Source organism: Petromyzon marinus, chromosome 18 (genome assembly GCF_048934315.1).
Source record: "Petromyzon marinus isolate PM22_M1 ecotype Great Lakes invasive population chromosome 18, UKy_Petmar_22M1.pri1.0, whole genome shotgun sequence".
Classification (NCBI taxonomy): Eukaryota; Metazoa; Chordata; class Hyperoartia; order Petromyzontiformes; family Petromyzontidae; genus Petromyzon; species Petromyzon marinus.
The window spans coordinates 8,779,341-8,801,180 of record NC_133684.1 but is presented as its reverse complement, the minus strand read 5'-3'; the positions used below and the strand labels follow the sequence as shown (position 1 = coordinate 8,801,180).

At 47.9% G+C, this 21,840-nt stretch overlaps 1 protein-coding gene across 9 annotated transcripts in view; it reads right to left on the bottom strand.

Annotated features, from left to right (window-relative positions):
* The window catches only part of LOC116943482 (protein diaphanous homolog 2-like), an 80,732-nt gene extending 61,798 nt beyond the window's left edge, over positions 1-18,934 (bottom strand). For 8 of the 9 annotated variants that reach the window (XM_076067843.1, XM_076067847.1, XM_076067845.1 and 5 more), the window contains exon 1: positions 18,040-18,933. In XM_076067843.1, the coding sequence (XP_075923958.1) occupies positions 18,040-18,195 (156 nt within the window). In that variant the 5' untranslated portion in view covers positions 18,196-18,933. Of the gene's footprint in view, positions 1-18,039 lie in introns of all 9 variants that reach the window. The other variant, XM_076067848.1, reaches the window with a different exon arrangement.
* Positions 18,935-21,840: the final 2,906 nt, after the last annotated feature.

Here is a 21,840-nt window from a genome sequence, read left to right as displayed (position 1 = left end):
ATTGCATGGGTTTGTGTTTTATAGCTCTGGAAGGAAACTGAAGAACCCGAAGTAAGCCTATCAGAACAGGGGGAGAGAACATCCAAGCTCCATGCGGAAAGGTGCCTGAGTTTGGGATGGAACCCAGGAACTTTCTCGCTGCGACACCCACACTTTGCCACTGTCACCGCAATTCCACCTTGTTCTGAAGGACGCAAGAAGCTTGAAATATCTGATACGTGAGGTGGCCGAGTGGCTCAGGGGCTACAATCATGAGATAATAAGGTTGAGAACCTGGATGTGACTCCAGGATTCAGCCGGGCTCTGAAGTGCAGTGTAATTGATGGTATCATCCCAGTCACCAATCACTGCACGCTCACAAAGAGTCGATTGAATTTAGCCTGCACGAGATTTGACTTATTTCATCTCCGAGATGTAAACACGCCGATATGCATTGTGACCACCGAATAGATTTTAATCGACGCATCGGTGCACAGCTGCTCATTTGCTCAAGAGGCGGAACGAGGGCGCAGAGGAGGACTTGAGACGGACGGAGGCCACAGATTAAGCGGGAGAAGCTTGCCCGGCCTCATTGGTCAGCCGCCAGGCGACGGACGACAAAAAAAACCGGCAAAGCAGGGGTGGGCTTTGGAGAGGGAGGGAGAGAAAGAGGAAGGATGCACAGCCGATTAGCGGCTAACATCGGGGCGAGGGGGGGGGGGGAACTTGTCTGCTGCGATTAGGAGTGACGGGGTCGGCCGGTTGCAGGATTGCTCAAAGGTCAGAGGCGCTGAGCCGGCACCGCTGATATCCTTGTTCCCAATGCAGGTAGCAGCCACCTGCGATCTAATCACCTACGATCTAACCACCTATGATCTAACCACCTGCGATCTAACCACCTGTGATCTAACCACCTGTGATCTAACCACCTGCGATCTAACCACATTCTCAAGCCACCTGCGATCTAACCACCTACGATCTAACCACCTGTGATCTAACCACCTGTGATCTAACCACCTGCGATCTAACCACATTCTCAAGCCACCTGCGATCTAACCACCTACGATCTAACCACCTGTGATCTAACCACCTGTGATCTAACCACATTCTCAAGCCACCTGCGATCTAACATGCACTATTGAGTGCATGTTTACCGGCCCCGGCCACCAACAGCTGCATAGAAACTCCCCCACCCCCCCCACCACAAATTTGGTTTCGCACTTAATTTTCCTAAGCTTGCAAAGCATTCATTAAATATAATAGCGCTCCGTTGCAAGCCACGCAACGATACGTCAGACGACGCCCGACGCGTGATGTAGCGAGGTGACGTCACACGCGACGACATCATCGGGAGGTGTGACGTCGCGAGATGACGTCGCACGCTGCTCTGTCGTCTCACAATGTTATTAATCGCCAGCGTTTTGGCAACCTTAGCCCGCTTTTATAAAGGGTTACTCCCTAGTTCCCCACGTAACTGTACACTGAACGTGATCGTCCGCTCTAAAACACTGGCTGGCAACACGCGAGGCCGTTGATCGTGACGACGGTGGGAGATGGGCGAGCTCGCCGATCGTAATGCGTCAACGTTTAGCGGCGAACGATTAAAACCGCAGGGCCCGCTGCATGCATCGTAATAATGTGCGCCTTATCACTTAGTCATCGCCCCCGATTGCGATGGATTGATTTGGTTTCATAGACGGAAGTGGCACGTAATCATTTTGTTAGAATGGCGTACGGGAAGTGACCAAAATGCGATTCCTCATGTCAAAATTGGGAAATCATTAAAAAAAAACATTAATTCAAAGCGGTTCTCTGACTTTCGGAACAAGTGATCTTGAGAGTGATTTCACCACACATATTTGTGGAAGGCAAGACTCCTGTAATAAGCATTTTTTTCTTAAAACCAGACGAGACTTTAAATTTTGATTTAAAGCTTTCGTGACTGCAGTAATTCATATTCTTAGCTCTTTCGGTAAACATTTGTTTCTTGCCGTTGGTTTTCACACCTGATGATGACCGTTTGTGTTATGGTCGAAACGTCGTGAGAATTTTTATTGTTTTATATATATTTTATTGTTTTATTGTTTCCCTTCAACGTGACTTTACCGAAAGAGCTAAGAATACAGACGAGACTTTCTTTAAAAACACCCCCCCTCCCACACCCACCCCCCCTATGAGTTACAAGGATGAGTTCAATATTCTGCGAGGTTATTGCCTCTAATGGAACTGCCCACAAGCAGAGGGCACATCTGTCCTGGACTGACAGGTGCCTCACAGCTTCGGACCAATGCCACTCAGTCGGCCAAATAGGGCATCAGTGTGTGTCAACGGTGGTGACAAGTGTTTATAAGCACCCCACCCATTGCACTGTTAAGCTGCCCAAATGAATCAGCTGCCCTTTTTGTAAGCTAAGCTAAGCAGGTTTGCACCTGGATAGTGCTTGTATGGGAAAAAAAAACAGGCGCTATAGGCGGCCGTAGTGCTAAGTTGTAGGCAGCAGAGGGCAAAACAGCAGAATCCATGGCGATACTGCACTACGCTCCCACATCTACGCAACCTGCCCAAACCAAACCCCACACTGCCCAGTGTGGTGAAGTATGGTCACATGGTGCGGGGATGCTCCCACCTCATCAAGCAGGGGCTTGACAAAAGGCTGTCACATGCACGCGTGCACGAATTAAGCGCATTTCTAAAGGGGTCGGTTGTTGGGGCTAACGAAACGTGAGACTGTGATATCTGGTGACTGCGATGTTGATTTTAAGATCAGTGTCAAGGAGACCTTCCTCTTCATGGCACCGCCACCGTGGCCGCCGCTGCTGCTGCCGCTGCTGCCGCCTGTATTCTGCAGCAGCCGCACAGATGCATTCTGCCTCCCGTGTCGAATCGCCGCCCACACGTGGCGTTGTCAATCAAGCGCTCGGCAGGAGACCACGGCAGTGGCAACGCGATCGCAGTAAACAAAATGTTTTCATCGCCGCCGCCGCAGCGTGCTCAAAAACCCTTCTTCTCTTCTCCGTGCGAGTCGACAAAAGTTGTTTCTCAAGGCGTGAATCACGAGGCCGGCATAGTAAGCCAGATGAGTAAAAGCATGTGTCATCTTAGGCTTTTCGGAAAAAAAAATTATGAAAAACTTGACTCATTGTCAGACTTTCCAGCGCGCCCACATGAGGCCGTCTCGAGCGGGGGAACGCACGCGTGTTGCGCAATCGCAGCTGTGGTGGAACTGCGAGAGCGGACAGCTGTAGGCACAATTACAACGCGCGATACTGAACCGGCGCTTCTGCGCCAATGCGTACGTTACTGAAATAAATGGTAACTTTTGCGCTCTTAAGTCGCCCACGGAGCAACCTCCCATCCATGTCGTCAGGGCGCAGGCGACAGTCAGTGTTGGGTCACCAGGGTGAAGTATGGTGGGGCGAGGGGGCTTCCACTCCGCACCGCAGGCTGGGGGCAGCGTCCTCGGTGCTGGAGAGGAAAGGGGCGGACTTGGGAGCAGACGTCCCTGGGTATGGCCAACGGGCAACTGCGACCGGTGACGGTGTCTCCTGAAAGACCCTCTTGGGGAAGGCAACTCAGGGCTTGCAGAGTGATGGCTCAGCCAATCACCTGCCCATTGGTCCGAGGGCAAAAGTGATTGCAATGTGTGTGTGTGAAGAAATATATTTAAAAAAAAAAGGAAATAAAATAAGCGGCTTGTGAGTTTTTAGTCGGTGGTTCTCGGCACGACGTGTCGCGAGAAGGGATAATGGCCGACGGTGGAGACTAATATAACCGAGTCGCGGCCGAGGGAGGGAAGAGCTCATTCGCAGATGCTAGATCAAGTTGATTTAGTTTAACCAGGTGAGAACTCAAGAGGCCCGGGATGAGTCTCAATCGCAAGAGTGACCTGGGGCATTAGACTGCGTGTAGGGGGCAATGCCTGGTGCTGTGTATATCCCGAGTGGTTAATTTGCGGGTGCATTTTAGAATTCGGAAAATTTGCACCCTGACGCCTGCACACGATGGCGGCCTGCCCTTGCGCACAACTGCTGGGGATCTGTAGCATCCACTCCGAAGCAGACTGCACGTAGTATTTGTCACGGGAATTACACCCCGCAGTAGGATAAGCAAGTGCATTGCAGGACTTTGAGAGCTGGTGACGCCTTGGGGGTAGGCTTTCATCCAGCAGTGGATAGACGGTGGCTGATGATGACGAGTTATAATCATTTTCCGTGAAAAAAAATTAGCAGAGTAAACTGGTAATCCTGCTGTCATCTCTGCCTCCGGATACATCTGGGGTGGGGGGGTGGTGGGGTGGGTCGTGGGGGGTACGTCACCGACCGCTTGTGGATGATAATCTTGGCCCGCTGACAAGCTGGGGCCTCGCTGCTCTCCGCCACCCCTCGACAGCCAAACACTGACAGTGCGGAGTCACCTTGAGCGGACCGCACCACGGCTCTCCAGCTAGGGGCATTTCCCAAATTAGCCAATCCGACAAACAAACTTTTTAAAAATCATAGGAATAAATACACAAGGCAGGTGTCATTATTAAGGTACTCACTGTTTAAAAACAAAATCGGAGGAACGAGTCACTGGTTTGACGCCGCGCTGTGATCGGTCACACATTGGAATTTGCAATCCAGAGGTCGCAGGTCCTATTTCTTGGTGCGGCAGTTAAAAGAACGGTGCGAGTTTCATGAATCCTCCCATCACCTCGGCCCACCCAAGCGGTATAAATGGGCACGCGCAATTAGTCGATCGGGGTTCATTGTGGGTACTTACATCTCGTCCAAGATGTCTAAGCCAGCGTGGAAGAGTAGGCCAAATAGAGTTTCGTCGTGGAGGCTAGAGGAAGCTTATTTCTGTATGAATTACAGTCAAAATTGGTTGACGTACTATGCCCAAGTGACAAGCCGCTTTATGATTTCACCCATGATTACCGACATCAGTAAAGTATCTGGGAGTGTACGTCCCAGCTCGTGGAATAGCTGCTGCGCACAAAACATTCAAAATCAGCCCAACTCTGGTAATCATTGGGTCACTATGTGAGATGCAATGTTTTACAAGGTTCCTGCAAATCCCACCGATGGCAGACGTCACGAATGGGTACGTGTGGGGGCACAATCACGACCCAATAAGGACAGAGAGAACTACATTTAGCCACCGTTAAATGTAAAAAAAAAATTGCAATTTTTCTATCTGCGCCCCTTGACGTATCGTGCAGTCTCCAAACGATTTATTCAACCAATCTCTCTGGCCTCCTGTCCCTCTGCTACGAAGCACCACCAATGCCCAAGAAAAATAGCCTATCACATAACGCATCCTCTTTAGGGCAGCGTTATTGGCAATCGGCTTATTTGTGGTTTTGCACCACTGCCAATGAAGTTTCACAATATTATTTTAGAATTGAGCTTATTTGGGTAAGCAAATAGATGGCAGCAAATATTCCAAAACCACGGACCATTTAGAAGACTCGGGAGAGCGGCGGGCACCCTAGTAGGACTTGTGTTCGCAATATCACCATGTGGTCAGGGTTAAAGCACAACCAGCTGATATGGGACAGTGAAGCCCGGGCAAGGTGGAGTGATATTTTAGAAGCGTAAATGTGTGGCACCGCTGCCACACTCCGTGTGCTGCCGACGATGCGCGCGGCCGCACACTGACAACCAAAACATTTTTTTTAATCGGCGGGCGACAAAGCTGATAATCAAGGGTGTGCGCGGCAGGGGCACGAGGTTTCGTTTGACGCAGAGCAAGTGCACAGAGGCCAAGTAAAACAAGTCATTAAAGTGTGAGATTTCTGTCCGTTTGGGCAGTTTGAAATTTACAAACCGCTGATTTGTTTCAACTGAATTCTATAAAGGGACACATTTCAAGGTTTCAAATAAATCGTTTAAATGCGGTTGAAAGCGTTTATATAACAAGAGGCGTGCTGTGCTAATAACGGCACAGTTAGCTCAGAGCTTTTCCATATCTGGGCAACGAGAGCACTTGAAACTTTTCCTTGCCCCCGTCTTTAAACCCGAGTCCCACCCAAAGGAAGCGATCGCAGCCAATGGCACTTGGGATGGTCATCGCTAGGCCAGCTGCTGTTGGGAGGTGGCTGACTGCCGTTGGGAGCAGGGCTGCCTGCTATTGGCTGCAGAGGGCAGTGCTGTCAAAACAGCCTGGAATTTGAATTTGTGGGAGGGAAGGACGATCATTTCCTTGAGTGCCAACCGATGCTTTTCTGCCACTTCTGTTCAACAACGACAATGTCGTGTTATACCGTCTCGAAATGGAAATCGCATCTCAAGACGCTTGACAAAAACGAAGAGCTACAAAAGCACGAGTGGAGGGGCGCGGTGGAGAAACGGTGGTTTTATGATCCGAATGTGGGAATGCGCGGAGCGGTGGTGCATCGTTTCATGCACTGTGCTACGAACCCTGCATCCCCAGTTCGATTCCTGGCCGCGGCTAGCATCGGTGGCTGGTGGCAAGCGATAATTTGAACTGTTTCTGGCTGGCGCCCCGCTTGACCAACCCACTTGACCAGAATGGTTAAGTATGGTCAAACTACCCTCCACAACTCATGTGGCGTGGGGAGGCCTTCAATCACGAGTGGAATGCACAAAACAGGCCACTTTAATATGTAACGTCATCTTAAATTGTATTTAACTACACTTTTTAGCTATTATCCATTTGAAAAATGTCTACTTTTTATCCCGAGTTTGTTTCCTGGCCACGGCAAACCATCCTTTGGCGAGTAGCATCTGAAGCGGTCTTGGCTCCCGCCACCTCCTTTACCAACCTGCCCAGACCAGAGTGGTGAAGTATGGTCAAACTCTTCTCCACGCCCAACACGCATGGGGTGGGGAGGCATTCACCCGGCAGAATATTGACAAAGGGCAGTAGGTTACAGATTACTTTGTGGGAATGCTGACAAATGAAAACCAAGGTTACGGTTGAAAACGAGCGCCGCTCTCTATTTACCATATTCTACGCTACTTTTGAACCGCGCATTCCAGGGCACTTGCACAACATTCCACTGTCCACTGTTGTCCACTACCACGGCGTCCCGTTCTCCGCTAGTGCCACATTCCAGTGTCTATAGAAGTCCATATGTACCGCCTGTCCAGTGCTGGGCACACGGCGGGCTGAATGCACCGAGCGCAATGTCGCGAACGCCCTTGACCACATCGCACGGAATGCACCCGATCACGACAGATCTCGTCAGATCACATTTGCACGGGCCTACGTGGTGGGCGGCGAGAGGGCGGTGCAGCAATATCTATTGTTGTACTATACTTCTACGCTTTAATGCCCGTGCTCCACGCCTGCTCCGACCCGCAACGACGAGCGTGGGTGAAGTATGGCCGAAAGACCCTCACGAACCGCGCATGCGTGGGGAGGCCCTCATTCAGCAGTGGATTAGTGAAAGGGATATTCATGTGCAATGTCGTTAGGCTGAGCATTCCGATTGGAAGGAAGGGTTCTACGAGAGACGATGTGCTAAGAATAATTGAAGGTGTACTCAAGTCCACAATGGGTCCTGTCCTCCCGTCCGCCGCTCACAATTCAAAATGGGTACAATGCCACTGGCGAAACTTTAAGAAGTAAAATCAATAGTAGTCATTCTCAATTGATCAAGGGATAAAGGCATCCCGCGAAGAAGGTTTTTATTCCACTGTATTTCACTACGCTGGCGAGTATAGGCTGGTGACGGCGGGTGTGGGCAGGACAGGTTCTTATATCACTAGTCACTGATGTTAGCCGGGAATATAACTCGGGCCGCCGTGCGAAGGAATGCTTAACAATGTAAATTAGAACATATAGCCTGGGTACAATCAGGGCCTAACGTGAGCCGAGTCTGTTCTGAATGGAAATCCATAGGTTGCTTCCACAACCGGTACACCACATCAAGCACATCTCTCACTATGGCTGTGGCTACTACTACGAGTCACGTGCCACCTGCGTCAGCCTGCCACCAGTGACCAAGATTACATATCAGCATCCCGGCACACCACATCTTCCTTCTCCCGCACCTCTGATGAGCACGGCAGGCTACGTACGGTGCGAAAGACGTTCAACATACATACGCATTAGGTATTAAAGCTCTCGCTATGGCTGTGGTTACTGACCACGTCCTACCTGAATGCAGTCGATTGCGAATTTAAGCCCCGGTCGCAATTGCAGGGAAGGGTTTGGGGGCCCCGTTTCAGGGTTCACCCCTTGACAAGTGATCTCAGCACAGCCGTCAGCTGGCATGCGGTGCTATTCAGGAGAAACACTGGCGGTGGTGGGATGGGGGGGGGAGGACAACACGATCTGCTGCCATGGAAACTCGCATTTAGTAACAGAAACAAAATGACTCCATGTGCGAAAAAACTCAAGAACCACCCCGGTGATTATTTCACGTTGATAGTAAAAAAAAACACACAATGATCCACGGGAAAACGTAATCCACCTGGCTATTATGTTGTCAAGTCACAGTCATAATGTCCACATCTCGGCTTTGGGTGCATATCAACAATGCCTTATGTTCAATTTGGAACGTGTAGTGAAAACTATGCGTGGTCTGCGATACATTCAGGCACGGCAGTCCACGTGCAATTGTATTAAACTCACAGTGTATTACAAATTCGGGTTTGGCACTTTTTTTTCAATGCGTCAAACTGCCTGCTGCCCGTGACCAAATGACCCGGAATGTGTTGAAGATCCGATGCGAGTGGGCACATTCCAGCCGATTAGAATTCTACTGCCCTCCGATTCTCCCACGTACCCACTCTCCCGCCTTCACCAACCCGCACGGTGATGTACGGCCAAATAAACCCCCCCCCCCCACCACCTCTGCCCACATAGCCTCACGGCATGGAGAGACCCTCATCCAGCAGTGGAATGCACAAAAAGAGGGCTACGCGGTGCTGTACGCAGATAACGCGAGTGGTGGAGGCCGTCGTAATATTTTCTGAGCATGCCCGTTTTGAGTTCCCTGCAACCACACCCTGACCACGAAAACCTCATCACAGCTGGCTGGAGCGGTTCCGTCAAAAGTGGAACTGCTCGAGAAGCCCGGGGCAAACGAAAAGTCGCAACGAAGTGTATGCGTAGCCCAAACCGCACGTGTGTTTACATCCTCCTTATATGGAGCGACGCTCAAGAGAGACACCAAAACGGTCGCCAACAGAGTACAATCGGTCAGATATGCGACGTTGTATACAGCAAGCCAGGCCGCTGGAACAAACAAACAAAAACTGTCCACGCGGTTCCACGCCCCCGGCGCTCGTGCGGAAATTGACTTCGCGACCAAGCCCGTTGACGGCAGCGTCCCTGAAATCGTAACCGTTCGAAAAATGTCCACACCCATTGCCGATTAATCGTCTCCCCGTGGTACGCACAATTCACACGCTAGCTAACGCCGACGGGAATAGCGCGCGGCGCTACGCCGCTGCCACCACACCCACCGAAGGCCAAATCCCACACTGCCTCACCACAATCGGGCCCTCTGTGCTCGCCTCTCGGAGGCCCCGCGGCAAAACAAAAAGAAACAAATGCCGCGTCCCCCGTCAGCGCAAAACAACCCAACGCCACCCGGCCTTTATAATTCCTCGCAGATAAAAAAAAGCGAGGCAAAGCACACGTCATGCCGTCAAAGGCTGCTTGCCCCTGCTTGCATGTGGAGGTCTCTCTCGGTCGCATTCAACATGTGCCAGTTTTGACTAGAGCGAGTCAGTTCGGCAATAGTTGGTTATCGATGGACAAAACACTATATTAGGGCTTTGAATTACATGGGGATACCCAGTGGCGCGGTGGTTAGTGTACTGCGCTGCTATTGACCCGGCAGAGTTGGATTCCTGGCCATGGCTAACAGCGGCGAGCTATAATACGGTAGCTCCTTTGGGTTCGTATTTATCACCAGCCAAGCTCATTGATCAGCCCCTTCTGGCTATAATGTGTCCGACCCAAGTGCAGTTCTTTCCTTTAACAGACAATCTCTGATGGGTGTGTGTGTTCCGTGATCCAAATGTTCTTCTTTCAGTATAAATCATCCGTCTCCTCCGAGTGTAATCCCAGATGCTTTGAACACTTTTCAAGACCTGGGTGTTACGCACCGATCGAAAAACCCTCCTCTGCATGTACAACAGCACGCTGCGTTTCATTTTAAAATTCTCATTTTCCAAAGGACACAATCCTGCTCTTGTCCACCTTTCGTATTTCACAATTGTGATCCCAATCCGCATCACTAATTTTCCTTATAATAGTAATGTTTGTAAAGAGTAATTTACTTATTTATTCAGGAAATAAGGAAAGCCGCAGTGCGCCCAAGAACTCTTTAATCTGGCGGGTCCGGCTATGTTGGTTTTTTTATGTTTTCAGTCACGCATGCGAGGTGGGGGGCAACGTTATATCCCCGTACGGATGGAAACAGATGGAGGTTAGTCCACACTTGTTGTACCGCCTTCTCCTGGCGAGCCAGGGTTATGACACCTCGACGCACACAGGAAGGGAGTTTCACAAAACGTGCGATCTACCAACCCTTGCCGCCACCACCACTGCCACCGTACCGTATATTCACACATATTCTGCTGGGTTTTCGAAAAAGGGCCCTTACAACAATTGATGTAACATTTGTTTAGGCAAACTCGTTGCTTGGACAATAACAGGCATCGTTCAATCATGTTGTACATGCCGGATAAGGGGCACGTTTAAACCCGCGGAATTTTTTTGTTGTCACGCAACACAAGCGCTCTCTGCGTGATGCGATAATTTTGTTTAAGCGGTTCGGAGCGGGGTTGGGCCTGCGCGTCTGAGACTGGGTATAATTGTCCCACATTAAAAAAAAAACTGAGTTGCCCTACATTGCTTCGGACCGCGCTCCCGTCCCGAAGCCTGGAATTATCCGAGCACCCAAATCAACGGAGCGGAGACGGCAAGATGACTAATTTTTGTTGGTCGTTTACTCGGGTGTCCTTCGGTGGTCACCCCCCCCCACCAACCATCCTCCCTCCTGAAAGTGGGAAACCCCCAACGAGCCACGCCCAAACGAGCCACGCCCCAACGAAACCACGCCCCAACGAGCCACGCCCCAACGAAACCACGCCCCAATGTGATACTGCCAATGACATCACCAACCCGTCAAACCCACCCCCCCCTCTACCCGTCAGAAGTGGAATGACATTTTTTTTTAATCCCACAACTACTTGAGCGCCACCCGATAAGTCGAGCTGATAATCGGTATGATAGTAATAAATTAGTTAAATAAATTGGATATCCCAGCTCTACAACAGAGCACCACACTGCTCAACATGGACGACCTTCCCAACCGTGAAAACGACCCCCCCCCCACAATGCCTGGATCCGAGCCAGACGTTCTGCATGTTGCGATACGGTTCAAAACCCATTTGCTTTGTTTTGGTCTCTGGCAGCGGATGGGCAATTTGCAAGCGAGCCCACATTTACTCTTGTCAGGCTAAAGGAAGTGTTCGTAGTTTATCGTGGCGAATAAGGGATTTTTTTTTGTTACACAAAAGAGCAGCACTTGAAGAAATTATATTTTCCCGACGAGCAATTTTTGAGTAAATAAGTAGCTGAAATAGTAATAATGCGTCTGGCTATCATAGAAGAGTAGGCTAAATACCCTCTTAGAGGCACTCTCTGTAGAGCTCGTTCGAGTGGAGACACTTCCACCAGCAGTAATGTGAGCCAGCAAATGCAGGGCTGCGCCTTAAAACATTCACAACTGCAATAACGTAAAATTTTGATTTAAAGCTTTCGTGACTGCAGTAATTCATATTCTTAGCTGTTTCGGTGAAGTCACGTTGAAGGGAAACAATAAAATATATATGAAACAATAAAAATTCTAACGACGTTTCGACCATAACACAAACCGACACACCTGATGACGACCGTTTGTGTTATGGTCGAAACGTCGTGAGAATTTTTATTGTTTCATATATATTTTATTATTTTATTGTTTCCCTTCAACGTGACTTCACCGAAAGAGCTAAGAATATGCAGTACCGTAACTTTACACATGCATAACTCAAAATCGTGTCCACCAGTAAAACACAACCAGCTGTGTTTTGTGGTCATTCGAATTGTGCAGGCAGCACCAGCCATGCAAAGCCACAAGGCAGCAACAATGCCACCAAATCCAAAGGGACATGTGCCGTGATGATATCAGAAGCCTCGACCCCGAATTGCAAGTGTCCACACAACACTGTACAACAAACTCCACCGGATTAACATAGGCCGATAAACGGTGCAAAAACAAGGCACGACTTGAGGATTACCTCCCCCGACCGTTTGCGCAGCCAGGCGAATAATTACAAGACGATAATCTCAAATGCGCACCGTATTTGTTTAACTGGCCCAAGATTCCACACTTTTGTCCGCCAGTCGATTTTGGTCGTAATGGCCCCTACATTTCAAACAATAATTTGCGCATGTCTTTTTTTAAAATTAATGTATATATCGGTAATAGCTTGTCCAAAAGGAAACTTTCCAGCGCCAATTCGGTTTTAATAGCTTCAAATCTTCTTAGCGACGCTGTTTCCCTTGCCCCGAACGCAACCTCGCGGCTCAGCGGCAGCTCAGCGAAGTTTCTCCCCAACCACACGTCAAGACATGAGACCCATGTCTTTACGTGTCTTGCATTCGGACGGCTGCACACGTGCATGGGCAACAGCTGACCACAACAGCCAATTTGCTACAGCCATGGCTATGTAGACAGCCATAGAGTGACAACCACCTTGGGATTAATTTCATGATACGAAGGGGCCTGCTATCGACATATTGTAGGCCTGTGCCCAGCTATGAAAGAGTGTGATCATGCTAAAACCAAAGCCTATGGATGGTGTATATATATAATTTTAATGCACCCTGTACGTGTTTCTAACCCAGGTCTCTCTTGGCAAAGAGACTTGTACTTTCAATGGAAATGTTAAGAATCATAGCACTTTGTAAATGTGCTGATGGACAATGGGCTCACCAAGACAATTTGGTCAAGGGGGGTTGTGTTTGAGACATACTTTACCACGGTGATCAGCGTGGGTGTTTTGGTGACCGGTTCAGATATCACTCCCTACTGATGTTCGCCATGTCTGGGAATCAAACTCATGTCGCCCGGTTCACGGCACAGTGCACACTTTACGGCACCACTGCGCCACTTCTCTATCAACATTATTAAGCCACATCTTTAAAAAAAAGTGTTTATCCATACTTTACCAAGCTGGTCAGTGCACGATTTGGTGAATGCCGGTACCCAGGACCGGTTCAGATATTACTCGCTACTGATGTTAGCTGTAATGGGGTAACAAACTTTAGGTCACCAGGTTCATGGCTACCCCACTGCACCACCACTTCACCTCTAACATTTTATATTTACACGTGGTTATACCAGGTTGTAAACAACGTACTGCTATGAACAGCGGGGCATCATTCCGTGACGCCACATTCAGTGATCCGGGTCAACGTAAACCACGACTTTGTTTAGAAGAGTTAAAAAAAAAGTTTGCTTACACTGCACAGCACAGCACGTGACTTCACCCACGCAAGGTCAATTAGGGCCCTAGCTCCCAGAGGTTCTAAGCTTAGCATCAGCCCCCCAAACTCGTTGGACTTTGCAGTCACTGTTGTGGCCTCTGTGCCTCTGTTTTCAAAGTCCATGGGTGCACAGAACCAGGTCGTCGCCTGCAGGGAAAAGTGTTTTTTCAAATGACATCTGACCGTGGAGCAGATGGCAACGCAGTCATCCTGAGGGCTGCATTTTGGTGGTGCACGCGTTTCCTATTACGGACCACGGTGTTTACAGAATACAGCATTACGCACGCGAAACAGCGCGCGAATACGGAACGTCCCATAACTGACCGTCAGATAACCCTTGCCCTCCCGTGACCAAACAACCGCCCACACCCAATGCAACACTCACGCAAGATGCCACTGTCAATTCCTGCGGATGTCTGCACATCCGACCTTCTCACACATCCGCTTATAACCTTTGGATCCCAGCTAGTCGGATATGCGACCTTGTACGGCACACGGTGCAGTTCCATGCAGACTCTGTTATAATTTCCACGTATTAATCTGTTGTGCTGTTCGCTCTTAAGTTGGAATTCCTCTGCCTATGGGACTTGCTCTGTAATGTTCTGCCATCTGCCAACCCCAGCTTGGGCTGGACACACCTGCGATTCAAAGAATGAAAGTTCACATCAAATGTCCATGTCGATTAGTTATATAGGGTGCCACAGCATGTCCATCACACGGGTGATGTGTCAGACTCGGTACGCAATTCGCACACAAACCTGCAGAACACAAGTCGAACAACTCATGGGTACAGACGTAGGCACGCCAATATGTCGCACAGAAAATCCAACCACGTACTGCATACGGTCAATGAGTATATACGTGATGAATGAACACACAGGCCAGAAAGTACAAAAAGTACACCACCACAATAACACAGTACACCACTTTGTAGGGTATAGAGTACAACTGAGTACACAGCAAATTCCAATAGATAAATGCAGTACAACAGAATATGGCACTGTACACACAGTACAGCATATGGCCAGGGAGTGGAGTACACACATAACATTGTAGTATTTCAAATACGAGACGACACACAGTAGCAACACAGTACACAAACCACACTACACTGTGCTGTAGTCAGTACACACAATGCAATATAGAGTGACCACGAGCAGTATATCACACTGAGAGTACACAACGTATGTGTACATAATATTGTGTTAGCATACTTAAATACAGAGGACACACAGTTTTGTACATTATTTCGTAAGTACTGTACTCCCAGAATATCAGTAAGCACACACAGTACAGATGGGAGTACACACTTTCCAGAGTAACAGACACATCACAAGACATTGTATTGAGTACACAACAGTGTAAGTACACAGTAGAGCAATAATTACACTTAACATAATACAGTATTGACTTCTAGTACAGCACACATCACATGATGAACTCAGTACACAGCAGTGTACATTCACATGGCACAATGCATCCTAGAGAGCACACACAGTACGAAACGTTGTCAGTGAGTACACAGTACAGGACATTATACCGCACATCAATGTAATGAGTACACACAGCACACCACACTGTATAGAGCACAGCACACACACAGTACACACAGTACATCACACTGGAGTACACACAGTACACCACACTGGAGTACACACAGTCCATCACACTGTAGTGAGTACACACAGTACATCACACTGTAGTGAGTACACACACTACATCACACTGTAGTGAGTACACACAGTACATCACACTGTAGTGAGTACACACAGTCCATCACACTGTAGTGAGTACACACAGTACATCACACTGTAGTGAGTACACACAGTACATCACACTGTAGTGAGTATACACAGTACATCACACTGTAGTGAGTACACACAGTACATCACACTGTAGTGAGTACACACAGTACATCACACTGTAGTGAGTACACACAGTACATCACACTGTAGTGAGTACACAAGTACATCACACTGTAGTGAGTACACAAAGTACATCACAATGGAGTACACACAGTCCATCACACTGTAGTGAGTACACACAGTACATCACACTGGAGTACGCACAGTACATCACACTGTAGTGAGTACACACAGTACATCACACTGTAGTGAGTACACACAGTACATCACACTGTAGTGAGTATACACAGTACATCACACTGTAGTGAGTACACACAGTACACCACATTGTAGTGAGTACACACAGTACATCACACTGTAGTGAGTACACACAGTACATCACACTGTAGTGAGTACACACAGTACATCACACTGTAGTGAGCACACACAGTACATCACACTGTAGTGAATACACACAGTACATCACACTGTATTGAGTACACAGTACATCACACTGTAGTGAGTACACACAGTACATCACACTAGTGAATACACACAGTACATCACACTGTAGTGAGTACACACAGTACATCACACTGTAGTGAGCACACACAGTACACAACAATAGTGAGCACACACAGTACATCACACTGTAGTGAGTACACACAGTACATCACACTGTAGTGAGTACACACAGTACATCACACTGTAGCGAGTACACACAGTACACCACATTGTAGTGAGTACACACAGTACATCACACTGTAGTGAGTACACACAGTACATCACACTGCAGTGAGTACACACAGTACATCACACTGTAATGAGTACACACAGTACATCACACTGTAGTGAGTACACACAGTACAGCACACTGGAGTACACACAGTACATCACACTGTAGTGAGTACACACAGTACATGACACTGTAGTGAGTACACACAGTACATCACACTGTAGTGAGTACACACAGTACATCACACTGGAGTACACAGTCCATCACACTGTAGTGAGTACACACAGTACATCACACTGTAGTGAGTACACACAGTATATCACACTGTAGTGAGTACACACAGTAAATCACACTGTAGTGAGTACACACAGTACATCACACTGTAGTGAGTACACACGGTACATCACACTGTAGTGAGTACACACGGTACATCACACTGTAGCGAGTACACACAGTACATCACACTGTAGTGAGTACACACAGTCCATCACACTGTAGTGAGTACACACAGTCCATCACACTGTAGTGAGTACACACAGTACATCACACTGTAGTGAGTACACACAGTACATCACACTGTAGTGAGTACACACAGTCCATCACACTGTAGTGAGTACACACAGTACATCACACTGTAGTGAGTACACACAGTACATCACACTGTAGTGAGTACACACAGTCCATCACACTGTAGTGAGTACACACAGTACATCACACTGTAGTGAGTACACACAGTACATCACACTGTAGTGAGTACACACAGTACATCACACTGTAGTGAGTACACACAGTACATCACACTGTAGTGAGCACACACAGTACATCACACTGTAGTGAGTACACACAGTACATCACACTGTAGTGAGTACACACAGTACATCACACTGTAGTGAGTACACACAGTACACCACATTGTAGTGAGTACACACAGTACATCACACTGTAGTGAGTACACACAGTACATCACACTGCAGTGAGTACACACAGTACATCACACTGTAATGAGTACACACAGTACATCACACTGTAGTGAGTACACACAGTACAGCACACTGGAGTACACACAGTACATCACACTGTAGTGAGTACACACAGTACATGACACTGTAGTGAGTACACACAGTACATCACACTGTAGTGAGTACACACAGTACATCACACTGGAGTACACAGTCCATCACACTGTAGTGAGTACACACAGTACATCACACTGTAGTGAGTACACACAGTACATCACACTGTAGTGAGTACACACAGTAAATCACACTGTAGTGAGTACACACAGTACATCACACTGTAGTGAGTACACACGGTACATCACACTGTAGTGAGTACACACGGTACATCACACTGTAGCGAGTACACACAGTACATCACACTGTAGTGAGTACACACAGTCCATCACACTGTAGTGAGTACACACAGTCCATCACACTGTAGTGAGTACACACAGTACATCACACTGTAGTGAGTACACACAGTACATCACACTGTAGTGAGTACACACAGTCCATCACACTGTAGTGAGTACACACAGTACATCACACTGTAGTGAGTACACACAGTACATCACACTGTAGTGAGTACACACAGTCCATCACACTGTAGTGAGTACACACAGTCCATCACACTGTAGTGAGTACACACAGTACATCACACTGTAGTGAGTACACACAGTACATCACACTGTAGTGAGTACACACAGTACATCACACTGTAGTGAGTACACACAGTCCATCACACTGTAGCGAGTACACACAGTACATCACACTGTAGTGAGTACACACAGTAAATCACACTGTAGTGAGTACACACAGTCCATCACACTGTAGTGAGTACACACAGTACATCACACTGTAGTGAGTACACACAGTACGGCAGGCAGCAGCACAGTCCGCCACACGACTCACACGACCCATCATCACCGCAGTCTCGACGGGGACTTAAACCTCTCTCTCTCTCTCGCCATGCACGTACAAATTTGGATTTCCTGTGGTCGCCCTCGTCTCCTGGTACTCCACCACCACCACCTCCTCCTCCTCCACCTCCTCCACCACCACCTCCTCCTCCTTTCTTCTTTCCTTTGTCCCGGCGGCTGGGCGAATCTCCCCGTGCGTGTGGCGGGACCTCCATGCTGGCCGGGGTCAGGGGGTCGAGGTCAGGGGGTCAGGTCACGGGGTCCAGAGCTCCGAGTGAAGGCGAGGCTCAGGGTGAGCTCGCAGTGAGCGTCTACCACCAACACCTCCAGGCGTCGCTCAGGCCTCAGACTCGATCTCCTGTCAGCGGCGGCGGGGGCGGCAGTAACGTCGTGCCGCCGACGTTGAGGATCGAGGCGACATCGTCGGTACGGCAACAGCTGTCCCTCCTCTCTCGTTCGCGGAGACGATGGACGATGACGATGACGACGACGACGGTGCAGAGGAGGTCTTCAACGAAGCCGCGAGCTCTTGTTCGAGACGCCGAGAGGCGATGGCGACGATGTTGATGATGTTGTTGACGAGCGGTGAGGATGAGGCGAGTAAAGAAGTGACTGGGTTAAAACCACGGCTCCGCCCGAAACCCAGCCCAAGCCGCCTTCTCTGCCCTCCGGCCTCGCAGCTAATGCTGCTTCTCCTTCTCCTGCTGCTGCTTGGTCTCCTGCTGCAGAAGCTGTAAAGGGAGAAAGGAGTGGAGAGACAGAGAAGGAGACCGGCCTCTCTCTCCCTTTTCTCGTCTGTGGTATCGTCTCAGCAGCAGCAGCAGCGGCGGTGGTTGTGGTGGTGGCGCTGCACCGCCATCACGTTCACGTGGAGTCCGCGGGGCCTCCTCGCGCGGCAAATTCTTTGGTTGTCGGATTCAATTCCTCGCGCAGACGCGTGCGGGCGTGCGGGCGTCCGTGCGGGCGGGCGGGCGAGAAATGTTTTTTTTTATTTTTACGGTGTTCTGTTCTCGACGGCAGCAGCGTGGTTCGGGAGGTAAATGTCGACGAGAGAGTGAGTGGGCTTCGGGAGAGTTCGTGGAGTTTTGTAAATCGCTCCTTTTGAATGATCGCGGACGACATCGGTGGTTTACTATAGGGACCATAGACTTACATTGCCCATTCACTAACATTGCCCATAGACTTACATTGCTCATTCACTAACATTGCCCATAGACTTACATTGCCCATTCACTAACATTGCCCATAGACTTACATTGCCCATTCACTAACATTGCCCATAGACTTACATTGCCCATTCACTAACATTGCCCATAGACTTACATTGCCCATTCACTAACATTGCCCATAGACTTACATTGCCCATAGACTAACATTGGCCGTTCACTAACATTGCCCATAGACTTACATTGCCCATTCACTAACATTGCCCATAGACTAACATTGCCCATTCACTAACATTGCCCATAGACTTACATTGCCCATGCACTAACATTGCCCATAGACTTACATTGCCCATAGACTAACATTGGCCGTTCACTAACATTGCCCATAGACTTACATTGCCCATTCACTAACATTGCCCATAGACTAACATTGCCCATAGACTTACATTCCCCATTCACTAACACTGCCCATTCACTAACATTGCCCATAGACTTACATTGCCCATTCACTAGCATTGCCCATAGACTAACATTGCCCATAGACTAACATTGTCCATAGACTTACATTTCCCATTCACTAACATTGCCCATAGACTAACATTGCCCATAGACTAACATTGCCCATAGACTAACATTGCCCATTCACTAACATTGCCCATAGACTTACATTGCCCATAGACTAACATTGCCCATAGACTAACATTGCCCGTTCACTAACATTGCCCATAGACTTACATTGACCATTCACTAACATTGCCCATAGACTAACATTGCCCATAGACTTACATTGCCCATTCACTAACACTGCCCATTCACTAACATTGCCCATTCACTAACACTGCCCATTCACTAACATTGCCCATAGACTTACATTGCCCATTCACTAACATTGACCATAGACTAACATTGCCCATAGATTAACATTGTCCATAGACTTACATTTTCCATTCACTAACATTGCCCATAGACTAACATTGCCCATAGACTTACATTACCCATAGACTAACATTGCCCATAGACTTACATTGCCAATTGTCTCACATTGCCCATAGACTAACATTGCCCATAGACTAACGTTGCCCATTCACTAACATTGCCCATAGACTAACACTGCCCATTCACTAACATTGCCCATAGACTTACATTGCCCATTCACTAACATTGCCCATAGACTTACATTACCCATAGACTAACATTGCCCATAGACTAACACTGCCCATTCACTAACATTGCCCATAGACTTACATTGCCCATAGACTAACATTGCCCATTCACTAACATTGCCCATAGACTAACACTGCCCATTCACTAACATTGCCCATAGACTATCATTGCCCATAGACTAACATTGCCCATTCACTAACATTGCCCATACACTAACATTGCCCACACACTAACATTGCCCATAGACTAACATTGCCCATAGACTTACATTGACCATTCACTAACATTGCCCATAGACTTACATTGCCCATTCACTAACATTGCCCATAGACTTACATTGCCCATTCACTAACATTGCCCATAGACTTACATTGCCCATAGACTTACATTGCCCATAGACTAACATTGCCCATAGGCTAACATTGCCCATAGACTAACATTGCCCATAGACTTACATTGCCCATAGACTTATATTGCCCATTCACTAACATTGCCCATAGACTACATTGCCCATAGACTAACATTGCCCATAGACTTACATTGCCCATTCACTAACATTGCCCATAGACTTACATTGCCCATAGACTAACATTGCCCATACACTAACATTGCCCATAGACTAACACTGCCCATTCATTAACATTGCCCATTCACTAACATTGCCCATAGACTAACATTGCCCATAGATTAACATTGCCCATACACTAACATTGCCCATAGACTAACACTGCCCATTCATTAACATTGCCCATTCACTAACATTGCCCATAGACTAACATTGCCCATAGACTAACATTGTCCATAGACTTACATTTCCCATTCACTAACATTGCCCATAGACTAACATTTCCCATTCACTAACATTGCCCATAGACCAAATCTTCCAGCGGGTCTGGGGGTCCCCCCCACCCCTAGAAAAATAAATAAATCTTAATTTGAAAACGAATTTCCTACAATTTCCTGCCTAAAATATATAAAAAAATCACTAACACATAGGATGGACTTTTTATTAATGTTTTACAATAATGTCTAATAGTGTATTGTATTACATTGCTCTGTTTTTTCTTTTTTACATTTTCTTGTTTAACCACAATCATATAAACATATATCTATTTTACAGCAATATATTGGGGGGGACATTTTGAGCATAGAATATTGGGGGGGATGTGTCCCACTCAATATATATTATAATGACGGCCTTGCCATAGACTAACATTAAGCATAGACTTGCATTGCCCATTCACTAACATTGCCCACGGACTATTCTATAATTGTGTATGGCAGCAATATGTTCAGAAAGTCGATGGCAATGTCGAGGGTCTGCTGCTGGCCACAGCGAGAGGGCTTCAGTGGGGAGAGTTTGAGTCGTTTTGCTGTTCCTCCGCCTTTGAAAGGGCCCAGACCACAGTGGGCTTACTCAAGGGTCAGTAGTTTGCGTTCCATAGCCACAATCGCCCAATTGTTTAACACATTTCTATACACTGTCCTAACAATGTGTCCTGAAAAGAAAACAAACATGTAATTGGCGAC